The sequence below is a fragment of the Barbatula barbatula genome (genome assembly GCF_947034865.1).
Source record: "Barbatula barbatula genome assembly, chromosome: 14".
In the NCBI taxonomy this organism is placed as follows: Eukaryota; Metazoa; Chordata; class Actinopteri; order Cypriniformes; family Nemacheilidae; genus Barbatula; species Barbatula barbatula.
Genome location: NC_136777.1, coordinates 4,345,642 through 4,359,606, shown reverse-complemented (window position 1 = coordinate 4,359,606; position 13,965 = coordinate 4,345,642). Strand labels below are relative to the sequence as shown.

Sequence of the window (13,965 nt, the reverse complement as noted above, 5' to 3'; positions counted from 1 at the left end):
GTGTTTTTCTTCAAGTTGTGTACATTTAGTACACTAAGGTTTTATCTACAAAAAGTATCTATCTCAAAACTGATAAGAATGCAGGAACCATATCTTTTTTGACAAATTGTTGCTTTGGAAGGATGTTTAACATTACCAACATTTTTTCAAGTAAACTTTATATCTCTGTGAATTTAAAGTCAAACCTGCCCTGATACCTTTAGCTTGAGGCAACATCATGAAGTGGCGGAACCACGTGAGTATCTTTATTCATCCGTGTGCACGACAACCTGCAATGAACCTGAAGCTGTAAACCGAAGTTAAGCTCTGTAATGTCACTGTAACGGAATCTATGAGATATAGACGTGAACGAATTAAACTCATCTGAACCTCAGATGCATGAAATGCAAGAAAAAATCCTCATCTAACAAACCTGCAGCTCCATGACGTCAAAGAATTGATTAACAAAACACTGCAGTTCTTTGACTCACCCTGTATGTTTGCCGCATTGGAGACATCCAGTTACACATTTCACACAACATGGCATAACGTCACACACCCGATGCACTCGCACATCAATCATATATGGCTTAAACAAAATATGATTTTTGGCCTACGGTCCTCAATTTCGTCAGCTCGGGCTTCAACAATACTCTAGGGGATCATTTTGGAACTCTCTGGGATTAAATGTAATACCTTTGCCAGAATCGATGAGGCTATATCGGCTTTCCCTGATGACGGGTAGGACAGTAAAAGTGGTTAAAAGGGATTATACGTCCCAACTTAATCTCACCTGGACCTAATAAACATGAGCCACAAGTGCCGGTTTATGACTGTTAAAGTCTGTTAAAGAGCAGAATTAGTATTCCAGGGAAACAACACTTGGCTGTGTATATAACTATATCAAAGTCAACTTTACACGCAAGAGTTTAGATGAGTCATTCGTTATTAACATTCTGAGAAATGAAATACGGTGCGTGTCATTCGTTTTAAACGGAGCAGACCTCGCGAAGAACAGCGTGCTCGCTTTGTTAGTGGAGCTTCAAAAAAACCCAATGATAAGCGTGACCGAAGCATAAACAAAAGCGGTCATTAGAACGCCAATGTTGACCCGAGTTCAGAAAAACAGACGATAATGAGTTTTAGGGGAAGTGCTGGATGATGCAAACGGTGACTGGATACGTCACCATATTAGAGAGCGTGAGACATTCCCATTATGGCATCAGCCAAAGTCAATGACACACTTTCTCTTCCGCGCAAGAGATCCCACGCCGCTGTGCTCTGAATGAATGCCTTCGTCCTCTTCTGTTCTCCAATGTGCAAATCAAAACGTCAAATCCATCACGTTACGGTCTAGCGGGAAATCACAGCGAATAATATTCGGAGAACATATAGTGAATGGGCCCTCGTGGACACTTGTTGCTCCTGCAGGGGACACGTGAAGAGCTGGAAGAGACTGAATTGTGACGGGGGGAGAGGACTGTTTGTCACTTGAAGGATTTTTAAACTGAAAAAATGAGCTGTAACGTTAAATAAAAAGAGGAATAAAACGACACGGCATTTCAACACAGACACCGTGTTACCACTTAAAGGGACAGTTCACCCCAAAATCTAAATTCTGTCATTATTTTCTCACCTTCGAGTTGTTCCAATGTGTATACATTTCTTTGTTCTCATGAAGACCGATGAAGCTATTTGGAAGAATGCTTGTGACCAAACATTTTTGGACCTCATAGACTACCCTAGGAACAATTGCTTTTTAAATGTCTTTGTTCTGTTGAACACAAAAGGTATAAAAGCAGTTGTGGGGCACTTATGAATATCATTATCTTCTCTATGGGAATCAATGGGGTCCAAGAACGGTTTGGTTAAACAAGCATTCGTCCAAATATATTTCCCGGTGTTCAACCAAATACATTTATACAGGTTTGGAACAACTAGAGAGTTTTTGGTTGATTGTGTTTAGATAAGAAAGGTTTACATTATCATACAGTACTGTACAATGATATGACGAAAACGGGCAAAACTGTTTATATTGAGTTACTATAGAAACATCGTTTTAAGTAAGTTTACTTATGACGGAAGATAAATTAAAAAGTTTCGGTTAGCATGCAAATTTGTGTGCTGTTTTATAGAGCACGTCTTACCATACTGATTGCAGGACCTTGGTTTGATATTTTCTTAGTAAATGCAATAAATTCTAGACAACATAAATAATTAATATAGGCTATTCATATTTTTGGTTTATAACAGTACGTTTTAGTACATTTAGTAGTGTTTATATTTGTAAAACTTTTTAAACTTGTAAAATACTTACAGTTTCCTTTTTAAAATGTTGCACTTTAGTGTAATGTACTGTATGTACTGTACCTATTTAAATGTAAAGTTTTATATTGAAACAACACTATGTAAATATTTTTTATTGTAGTCAACTGTGAATCTAATTGATTTGTCCATTTGATAATTGAAAATATATAAGTTACCTCAGCTTTTGGAAGTCAGTAGGATACAATAAAAAACACCCAATGCAAAAAGGAATAAACAGATGAGTTCAGAGTTTTTACAGTGCACATTGGAAAAGAGTACAAGTACAGTATAAGCAAAACTGACTTTTCTGTCACTGAAGTACAAGTGTTATTTGAATTACATTTTGGAGATGTTCACAAGTTGACTGGAAGTTTACTTTTTATCATTTAGTTTAAAATAAGTATAATAATATCACATTTGATATTTGAGTCAACTTTTTGTTAGTGAATACATGCTGATTTGAGGCAAATCTGCAGTGTTCTCAGTTGTTTCCAGAGCTGTATTTAGACCCTTTATCTAGAGATCAAACACTGGGACCTGGAATACCCTGTATGTCAAGGTTAACTTTATGTGTCCATACGATGATAAACACCAATTTTGGCATACAGGACACCAATATTACCAACGTAAAAAATAACCATCTAATAGTCATCAGGGCATTAACTGTCTGCTGAGGTGAGTACTGTAGTTTGGGGACATTCAATTATTTCCGTAAACACGGCACGTCCCATGACATTCTCTAATTACTTTGAAGTAGAAGCTTGTGCTAATGGCTCCCTGTAGGACGGGTTTGTGTTTTATTCAGCTGTACGGCTCCCCTGTTGCCAACAGCCCCTTATGGCCTCAGTTTAACTGAGCTCATAATGGCACAGGACATCACACGGTAAGTACCAGTTTCTATTCTCTGACCTCTGACTAAGTAATTATCATCCTCGAAAGGATGGCCTTTTCCGGACCAGATGGGGCGTTGCTATTTAGGGCTCCAGTCGCTGAAGTGAAGGCCTCTGTGGAATCAGAAATTGGTTTATGAGGTTGATGACAGTGCGGAGCATTTTTAAGACGCAATCTGTTGCCTCTACGTCTCAATCTCAGCTTGAATGAGAAACATGCAAGTTATTTACGTACTTATCTTTACGTAGATTGAAGTCAAATGATATCCAACATCATGACATTTCCCGGGAAATCGTACCCGGCAGCTAGACTTTATTGTAAGTTTTTTTATGTACTTTCTGAAGAACTACAAAACATACTTAACAGACATTAAATTGCATGACTGCAATTGTGCCTGTAACAGCATACAGTGGTCTTAGTGTCTCCTGAGTTCAAAATTATATTTATTTCCTCATCCATCAAGTCTATTATTTGTGTGGTAGATGGCTGCCTCTCTCTCTCTCTCTCTCTCTCTCTCTCTCACACACACACACACACACACACACACACACACACACACACACACACACACACCTTAATTGAAGTTCAGGTGTGAAAATACAGTATTTTATGAAAATGAATGTATGCACTTACGATAGTGGATTTTATCTTTTATGGACCACGGAGTATATTACAGCAGATCAGACGCAGACAAACGTTTCACTGTAAGCCTTAACTATCATGAGACCTCCAGCATCCATAAAAAAGAAGAAAAAAAGACAGGCGAGAGATGGTAAAGGGAAGTGCCTTTGTAAGTATCAGCAGGCGCTGGAATAGATCATGTTAACAGCTCGAGTCGACGGACCCGAAGGTTTTTCATTGGGAGCGTTTGTAGTGGTTCCCATTGGAAAAAGGGCAGCGAGGTTAACATGCTGAGAATCGACAGTGGAACACAAACACACACACACACGCTTGCTTGCTTTTTTCCACAAGAGCTTTGTGATTAACAGTAAACACACATCAGTTTATTCTGAACCGTGACCGCTGCGCAGACTCTGCAGAAGATCTAAATCCCCTTCACTCAGCATTAATATCGGTCACTTTACTGTACATATAGGACCCTGCCTTTAACACTACAGTACAGTATGAAGTGTTTCCTTCAAGTGAAAGGTGTAATTTCTGCTGTTGTCTCAAATAAAACAATTGCGATGGCAAATCTAAAAGCTCTTGAACGTATCTGTGATTGCGTGTAATAAGTGAGGTCGGGAAATTGCAGGGCGTTTCATACAATGTCAATGTTTTGCTGTAGTTGTGCAGCTAGTTGCCAGTAACTTGCTGTAGATTTATATTTATGTAATTTATTGGCAACAGTTCGTTCAAAGAAAAAAAACGACAAAATAAAAGCCTCATGCAAAGCATTCTGGGAACCAGAAATCCACACATTATCAAGCTTCTTCTGTATATTTTTTAAATTTTAATCCCAGAATGCTTTGCATGAGGCTGTTATTTAATAGTTTCTTTCTTGCCAGTAATTGACATAAATGTAACTCTACAGTAATTTCTAATGAGTCATTTCTCATCATTCTTTTATAGTGTAGGTTACCATGTTAGACGTATATGCGAAGCTGTCAGACTATTTAAAGAGTAGCTAGAAAATACATGATTTCAAAGCAGTTTATAGAAAATCACAAACTACTCGTATATTACTAATATTTTATTAAAATAAAGCCAACTGTTGCAGGGCTATTGGGTACCCTGGTGGAGTTATAACAAGGCATCAGTCTATGATGTAAATAACGTTTAAACGGTACTGTACACCAACATTTTGTCTTTTTATCACTTTCTTTAAAAAAAGCTTTTGTTTTCGGTAAAACAATAAGAACAAAATGACTGAACAGACAGTTCACCAGGAAAACTATATGCACATCTTATGAATCATTTTCATATTGCAATATATGATAAGTAATTAAAAACTGAAAATCCTATTACCATCTTAACCGATGCATGTACTGGAATTACAATATACTTTTATCCTCCTACAATGTTCTTTCTGTGGTCTATAAAACGTATCTCCTCATATAAACTTCATAACTTATATCATTTTTACACACGTTTACATTTATGTTTACACTTTTGGGGAATTAAAATATTGCAAAAGGTGTACGAAAAAGTATGTTGTACACTCAAAAATGCTGGGTTGTTTTCAATACATGGTTGGGTAAAATACGAACAAAACAAAATGTTGGAATGTTCTTACCCAACCGGCCGGACTGAAATCCCAGGATATCTAAGCCATATTGATTGTGTTCATTTGCAAAGGACATCATCATAAAAAGATATCTGTTTTAATACAACAACAAACAAAAGGATCTCAATTTCCTTTTCAATGTAATTCAATTTCGTTGAAAATCGATGTGGCTTTACAATCACGTTGTATGTTTTTATATAGGCCTACATGAAAGGAAACAAGAAGTCCAGTGAGAATCTGTGATTGTGAGCTTTGCATTCAATTCATGAGTCCACCGTGTCTGTTTACCTTTTGGCAAAAAATCAACCAGAACGAACAGCTTGTAAAAGTACTCCTCTTGACCCCCCAACCTCCCGCCACATTCACGGGTCCGTTTCCGATTCCTGCATTTTTAAAGTTGACCGTTGTGAACAAGGTTACGCTGAAAACCAAACAAGAATTTTCTATTGACCCCAATGTTCTGTTTACCCCACAAGGAAACAAACAACAGTTTTTAACATGTATTTTACAGGTGAATGTGCTGTTAACCAGTACTAATTTCATTCAGCGTCTGCAAACATTTAAAATGACAAAATAAATGTACAAAATAAAATTGGACACGTGTATTGTATGGTTCGCAACCTTAAAAATGTATTTTGATCTAACCTTCTAACATTTATTTTCTTTAAAGAAAGAGTTAGACTGACAAGGATGCATGGAAACTCTTAGTTTTATAAAAAAAAAAAATATGTTAAAAAACATGATCACTTCCTACACTTTTTTGTAAGGGAAAGCTGTCACGAACCGCTGTTTTAAGGTCTATCATAGGCACGCTGGAGAAAATTGTGATTTTTCCCTTTGCCCTCATGAATCATTTGAACATCTGGTCTAGGTGAGAAAATGCTAAAACTCAAACAGCTTTCAGCATGTATGCAATACAATGCAAATTAAGAGTCTGGATGACTCTTAATTCTCTACTGTGAACTTTTATTCGTAACTGTGATTCAGAATTAACACAGCTGACCTGAACTGTTTTTCACAATTAGACACAATCAACTTTAATCCATCTGAATTAAATGTAAATCACTGATTCATGTAAAACACTGTTTCAATTTTCATTTGAGCTTTTCTAACAGACTGAATCAAAGTAAATATTTGAGCCAACTGTACAATGCAAAGTAGGCAGAAAGTCTTTCGGGCAGAAAGAGCAGAACACATTTTCTGACCTGAAAAATATATAAAGTGATTTAATACTGAAATCCAAACAGTTGCATGTAAATAACACATGCAGCAATGGAAAAATAAAGAGACCATTTAAAAATGATTTTCAGTCTGAATTTACCATTTAGGTACATTATGTGTTCAGGCAAAATGATCATTTTTTATTTTATTATGTGAACTACTAACAATATTTCTCCCAGATTTGTAAACTGAAGAAACAGGTAAAATAACAGAAAATATGCATTTTTCAGACCTAAGATACAGCTTGTATAAGGAAAAGTTCCAAATATGTTTTTATGTGATAACCAGTTTTCATGTCTTTGACATTGCTGTTGGATAACTTCTTTATGTCACTCCTAAGGTTTGATTTTGTTAAAATTCAACACACTAGTGTACACATCTAGAAATGCTGATTCAATGAAAATGGTCTCGTATAATCTTGACTGTATTTTATGTGCAATGTGTCCTTTAAAACATGCAAAAAATACATGACAGCAGCGATACACAAATGTGTTAAATATATGATTGAAGGCTTACAAACTTAACTTCAGGTCGGAAATATTTATTTGGTTCTTCATTTTTTTGCACCTTGAAAAAGACTTAAAAATGTGTTATGAATTTGATGTGTGAATTAATGAACATCAAAGCAGAAATACTGTTTTAGTCTTTATTAAGTGGTTCAAAACTGCAATAAAACATGCATTCTGAAAATCTTCAGTTCAGAACCCCCGAAAAGGCTAATTCTGTATGATAAATACATTTGTTACACCATTTTAGTCTTGTCGCAGTTCACGTTGACTTAACTGCAAGTACTGCAATACTTGAAAAATAAAAATTTCAAATGAATGAAGAGGTTTTTTTAAGATCCCATCACCAGAATGATGGTAATTCAACCAAGATTAAAGCAACATTAAAGGAAGCGCACATCAAAAACACAGGAAGATGATGTCTAGATTCAAAATCACAGATAAACAGCATAAAAATCTCAAATATTTTAAATAATCCATTTTTTTACAAAACAAAGCCTACCTTGTCTTTATTTCAAACATAATTTGGTTTTATGCCAGAGAGAAAACCCTTTTTGTATTACAGTAGAAAACAAAATGTAATTTGACATGACTACACAACGCACCCTTAGTAGTGAGGGTCACTAGTAAAGACAAGTTAGCATATCAGATCACAACAAGTTTGGCATAGATAAACATTCATTTTTATTATCCGAAATATGTTTCTCTCTGACCAATGAAATGCTAAATAAATATTGAATCCAGCTTAAACTTCTAGTAAAAACTGAGCTTTTTAATCATATTTCAATAACACAGACAAGCGTGTCAGGTGCTTGTGACGGAGAGTTAATGCACATATTCATCATCACTGACGTCCGAGTCGTCTGCATCAACTTCACCTTCAATCACAGATTTCTTCCCTTTACAACACGACACAACCAGACCGACGATAAACACCTGCAACACAACAACAGCCAATCAAATGAAATACAATGGAAATGTCACCCTTAATGTAAATAAATGACATTTTATATAAACTTACCACTAGGAAAGCCCAGTTGCCGAAATAGTAGATGGTGCTGAAGAACCAAAACTTGTGTAGAAACAGATATGATCTGGTTACTGTGCACTGGTCTGTAAAACAAAATGTGAACAAAAAAGTCCCTTAAGCTTTGAAAAAAGTATTATCGATAGAACACAGTTCTGTATTTCGTGGTGGTTCGCTGCCATGATGCTGAAGCCATATCTCTCATCCCTCCCTGAGTCTTCCCTCCACACCTCCATTCCATTCAGTTTTTCTTCTATAGTGCCCTTTAAACATTTTAGCATTGTCTCAGAGCAGCGCATATACATTACCTTTTCCTGTGTGGTTGCTATGTTTAAATGCCATCGCTCTAAAAATGCCTCCAGTACACAGCTTAGAAAAGTAATAGACTAAACTGGAGCATGTCGGGAAAGGTAATCTAAGCTAAGTTTGCGATAACACACTTTATTTCATGGCGTTTGAGGGCACCTCGGTTCTGAGCGTGTTTTTTAGCTCCATCAGCATGAACTCTTAAGTGTTACAAAGTGCTCTCCGGGGAGAAATGTAATATTCATCCAAACACCCTAAAGCGGAAATCACAACAAGAATCGAGCTAATGAGAGGCATACAAACACCCACGGAAGAAAATAGAAAGCAACTAATAATAAACATCTGTAATGTACAGCAATAAACAAATAACTCTCATGTGTTTGTAGCCAGAAGGTCAGTGGGTTACTCGCCCATAAGTCTCCACCTTACCACTACACATAAGCTACTGTGGAGCAGTTTGTGCTTCTTACAGCCGGCACACAGATTTCTGGATTTGCATTCAAGACAATCTGTTCACAGCACCGCAGAGAGCCACATCAGCTAACAGCTAACCTGTTACATCAACTAGAATAACAGCAACAAGCTGAGCTCATGTCATAGAGACGCAATGTGGATATTGACCTTTTAACAGAGAATCTGTATCAATTACTGCAAGGTAAACACTGTTCAATAGTGCTTTACAAATACATTTGAAAAATCAATACTATGAGGCATCTGGTTTATTAAAACCAAACATCAAAGTAAAATATACCGAGAGATCAGATTGTAATAAAAAGAGTTCATCATTTTCTCACTGTAAGTTCGTTCCAAACCTGCATGACTTTCTTTATTCTGCAGAACACAAAATAAGATACTTTGAATAACGTGGCACCTCAGTGACTTGCCTTGTATGGACAAACTGAGACATTTCTCAAAATCGCATGGGTTTTCAACAAAATGAGGTGAATAAATAACGACACAATTTTCACTTTTGGGTGAACTGTTCCTTTAAGAAACCTTTATGTTTAAAGTCCCTGTGAACAGGAAGTTGTGATCGTTTTGATTTCCCCATTAGTGAGGGAAACGGAATTTAGATTGAAAAATAGAAGGCATGTTTGTGTTTTTTTAAGTCGAGTTGATTGGATGTGTAAACAGTGGTTGCATTTTGAAATGGTACTAGCAGCAGATTGAAGGGGAGGAGTTTACGGATGTTCCACCCCACGCCGTCTAATTTACGTCATTTGAGATGAATGAGATGAGGGCGGAAGTGCACTTTCAGATTTTAACTGAAGATACATTTTTAAAGAAAATTACCCACACTGATAAGCTATATACAATAAACACTGCAATATTTCATTAAAAAATAAGAATGGTAATTTTTTAATTTCAAAGGGACCTTTATAAAGTAAAATCATAATGACCGAATATGACAGAACAAAGCAACAGAATGTAAAATAAAAACAGTTATTTATGTAAGACGCCTCAATATATTTAAATAACATTTATCTTCTGGAGCAGATTTACAAAGGAGCAGATATACTGTGAGTTTCAAGCCAGAATCCTGCAGTTACCAATCACAAAAGAAACGCCACACAACTTCATGAAATTGTTGGGGAAGTGATAACCCTTGAGTCTGAGTTGTGAGAGTCTCTTGATTTGAGGAGCTGAAGATGGTGGTAGATGATCATATGGGAATCATGCATGTTAATGTAAAGTATTTGTTGACATGGGCACATGGATGAAACAGGGCTGAGTGTCACTGGAGCAGGAGGCCTGTAATCAGCTCAATCTGTCGTACTGCTGGGACGGCAGGTGCTTATGAAGATCCGGCCCTATGGAGCATGTTCCTCAGAGAGAAGGGAGGAGAAGTGGAAAAAAAGGTCTGATAATATTTACACAGATAGAGTACAAGAGAGACAACACCGATGATGGCTCTAGAGTTATTAAAAAACGTCTCGGTTACGGATGTAACCTCAGTTCCCTGATGTGGGGAACAAAACGTTGTGACGAACCGAATGATAGGGTATGATCTTGAAAGCCTATCAACTCTGATTGTACTTTTTAAAAGGCCAATGAAATTAGTGAATGGATGCCCATTCATTCACCTTTTGGGCTGAGGAACCTAGGAAGGATGCCCGGGTTGCTGCAGCGGGTGAAGCATTGTGGCATAAAGGACACAAAGTCTTGTTTCCTCCATCAGAGAAATGAGGTTACATCCGTAACCAAGACATTCCCTTTCTGTCGTTCATAACATCACCACTCGCCGCTACAGATGCTCAGAAGCTGCCCGCTGCAGACAGGCTCGAAAGCCATCACTGCAGACGGCTTGGAAGGTGACGCGGGAGCAGGCGATGTTGTGGCTGCGTCCCGGGGCTTTGGCAGCGGATTGATGTTCATAGGGTTCCCACATCAACGCTGCTGCAGACGGCTTTATACCCGTATGTACGGGGCAGAGACTGCCGTGCCACGCCATTACCAATTTTATTGGCCTTTTAAAAACATAGTTGATATATTCTCCGAATCAAACCCCTTCTGTCGCGAGGGGACATGAGAGACATCACAAGCTCACCAAACTTTCTGTTCTCATCTCAAGCACATCTAGCTTTTTTAACACTTGGCATCCGTAATATATCAACATGCATCTCAAAAGTGTTCCTTTGCGTAAATGATGAAATAATTTTCATTACTACACTCTCATGTCAATCCAAACCTGTATGACTGTGTTTCTTCAGAGCAACAAAAAAGAAGATATTTTGGTAACAAAACAACACTGGCACCCATGGACTTCCATCGTATGGAAACAAACCCACTCAAACATTTCTCAAAATATCTTCTTTATAAAACAATCCAAGTTTAATAAACAATACATGGAATATCTGCATATGAAACAAACCCAATGCCACAATCATAAAAGAGAAGGTCCAACACAGCAACAACGAAGCTCGTAAGTAAACAGACCTGTTTGAGGGCAGGCATCTTCCTCCCCTCCTGCCCTTTTCCTGCCATCTGCAGCTCAGCAGATGCTCACCTGAATTACTGGGCAGATGGTTCTCGCCGGTGCTCTGGCTAAACAAATCAATGTGTACAGCGCTGACCCGCTTCACCTTCAGAACGCAGTGTCTGCTGATGGAGAACGCCTGCTGAACACCACAGCCAAAACAACAATTCACCACAAAAATGAAAATTATTTCCCTATGCACACATACTATGTGGTTTGAATTTAAAAGTAGACATTCATTTTTTCTATCTGTAATGACGCAAAGAAATCCTTCTTCAACAGGGTTTTAAGAAACAAAGCTGACTGACATGAGGAGCATGGCGGGTGCGAGTTCACCTTGTGGTCAGCGGGGCGGCCTTCACTAAAAGCATACATTATTAATAATCACTCATTTGTTTCTGTGTAAACCGGACAGGAATAGGATGAAAACAGGGAAAGTGCTCCAAAGTGCACTTTCTCTGTGAGAAGAACATACTCTCAACCTCTCTGTTTGTTTGGTTTGGGCTTTTATGCTGTTTTCTGAACGCACTCTCCACATTTTACTCTTTACGAGTATTCCAAGTTGACTCGACCCCTGACCCATGCTCCCTGACATCTGACTGGACCCCAGAGATCCTGTTCTGACCTGAAAGAATCTAATACACTTTCTACAAATGAACAACGACTTCCACCTACTGTAGAAAGTGTTTGATGAAAAACACTTGCATTACAGTAAACATCTTAATCCATACAATGTAAGTCAATGGGCTCCAGTGATTTTGGTTACCAACTTTCTTCAAAATATCTTCCATACTAATATTAAGTCATATATAATTATATATAGGATTATATATAGGACATGTAGTATTCTTCAGTCTCAGAACCATCAGCATCGGCTTTGACCCAGCTGCATTAAGATGCTTAGATCTCACTGTGCCAGCGGTCCACATCTACCACTAAAGTAACACCATGGGGGTGCACATCTCGCATGGACCCGTGCCAGGCTGTGCCTGACGTGGCTATTCATTAAAGTGTGCTTTCATTATCTGCTCTGTTTTAGTGCTTAGCTGGGTAATTATAGTCCGCTCTCTATGCACCAGACAAGGGATGAATTCAGATTCAGACTGAGATACCAGCAGGACAAGGTGAGGCTAGAACAAAACAACACCACAGATGTGAGCAGTTTCCAAACGTCCCTATAAGAGTATTTGGCAGGTGACAAAGTAAAAAAACGACATAGTGTCATAGTAAGGATACGGATGATTAAACTGCATTGAAATTTAGTGGCATCTAGTGTTGAGGTTGCGAACTGCAACCATGAGCTCACTCCACCCCTTACTTTCGGAGCACTACGACGGCAGACACAGAACTAAGATGGCGTCATGTTTTCGCTTCTTTGCCGAAGGAGATAATGTATCGATGAAACACGTTCTGTAGAGCAGTTTGTCCATTAAGGGCTACTGTAGAAACAACATGGTGAATTCCTTGCAAGGGGACCTGCGTTGTATGTAGATAGAAATAGCTCATTCTAAGGTAATAAATCATAACGCCTCATTATGTAAGGTCTTTATACACATCTGAAGACATAGTAACGTATGTTATATTACATTTCTGTCAAAAGATCCTCCAAAAAACAACACACTTTGGAAAAGCTTTGGATATGCAGTTTCTTTGTTTGTTCAACCAACAGATGCATACATTTGGTGCAGTCTTCTCACAAGCGTTTAAAGGAAGCAGTCGCTAATCTTTTCAACAAAACAAAAGAAACGAGAGCCAAATCCAGGCGTCGCAAGGGAGGAGAAGAAAGAAGAGAGGGATTGTGTCACCTGGAGGAAACTGCGAAACAGAAGGCCGTCGGATCGAGTGAGAAATTGCATACAATCAAATGGTGGCACTTTTCACCACAAATAATCCTGCGAGGTTAGAATGAGATCAGATTGAGGCGGAGAAGTGCGGCAGAAGCGCATGGGTGATTTGAGAGCTGCCGTCTCACCTGCTGTCTACCAATCCTCTTATTTATAGCGGCAATATAACAGGTGCATCATGTGACTCATGATTCATACAAGTCATCCACAACATCCATATATACAAGTCATCTGCAACACCTCTCTGAGCACACGTGCAGGGACATTAAAAAGTGTCATTCACTCAAAAATAAAACTTTATCCTCAGGTTGTTTCAAAAGCAAATGACTTTATTTGGTTTGTTTAAAAAAAGATGCTTTCTGCATTTTGTGTACTTTAAGAATTAAGTCATACAGGTCTGAAAAACCATTTATGTATTTAATATTAGTCTGGAACAGCGTGAGGGCAAACTAAGACAAGGTTATCACTATAAAGATGCTTAAATACAAATGATAATTGAATAAAAAGTATTTTTGGCCAAAAAAAAACCTCTTTCAACAATACAATTCCCAAGAACCACCTAGGACAGATGGCTCTGGCCATTTCTAAGAAAAAAGTCCTGTCTCCTTTAAACTTCTTAGACGTACATTAGTGAAGTCACATTTATAATACGCCACGCAATGCACATTATTAAGTAACTG

General features: G+C 37.9%; 1 protein-coding gene across 1 annotated transcript in view; it reads right to left on the bottom strand.

The window, feature by feature from the left end:
• Positions 1–7,812: 7,812 nt before the first annotated feature.
• Positions 7,813–13,965, bottom strand: part of lmbrd1 (LMBR1 domain containing 1) — a 65,909-nt gene continuing 59,756 nt past the window's right edge. The window contains exons 15-16 of the mRNA XM_079473242.1: positions 8,153–8,244; positions 7,813–8,067 (exon numbers count right to left, since the gene is read on the bottom strand). Of these exons, the coding sequence (XP_079329368.1) occupies positions 7,957–8,067; positions 8,153–8,244 (203 nt within the window). The 3' untranslated portion in view covers positions 7,813–7,956. The remainder of the gene's footprint in view (positions 8,068–8,152; positions 8,245–13,965) is intronic.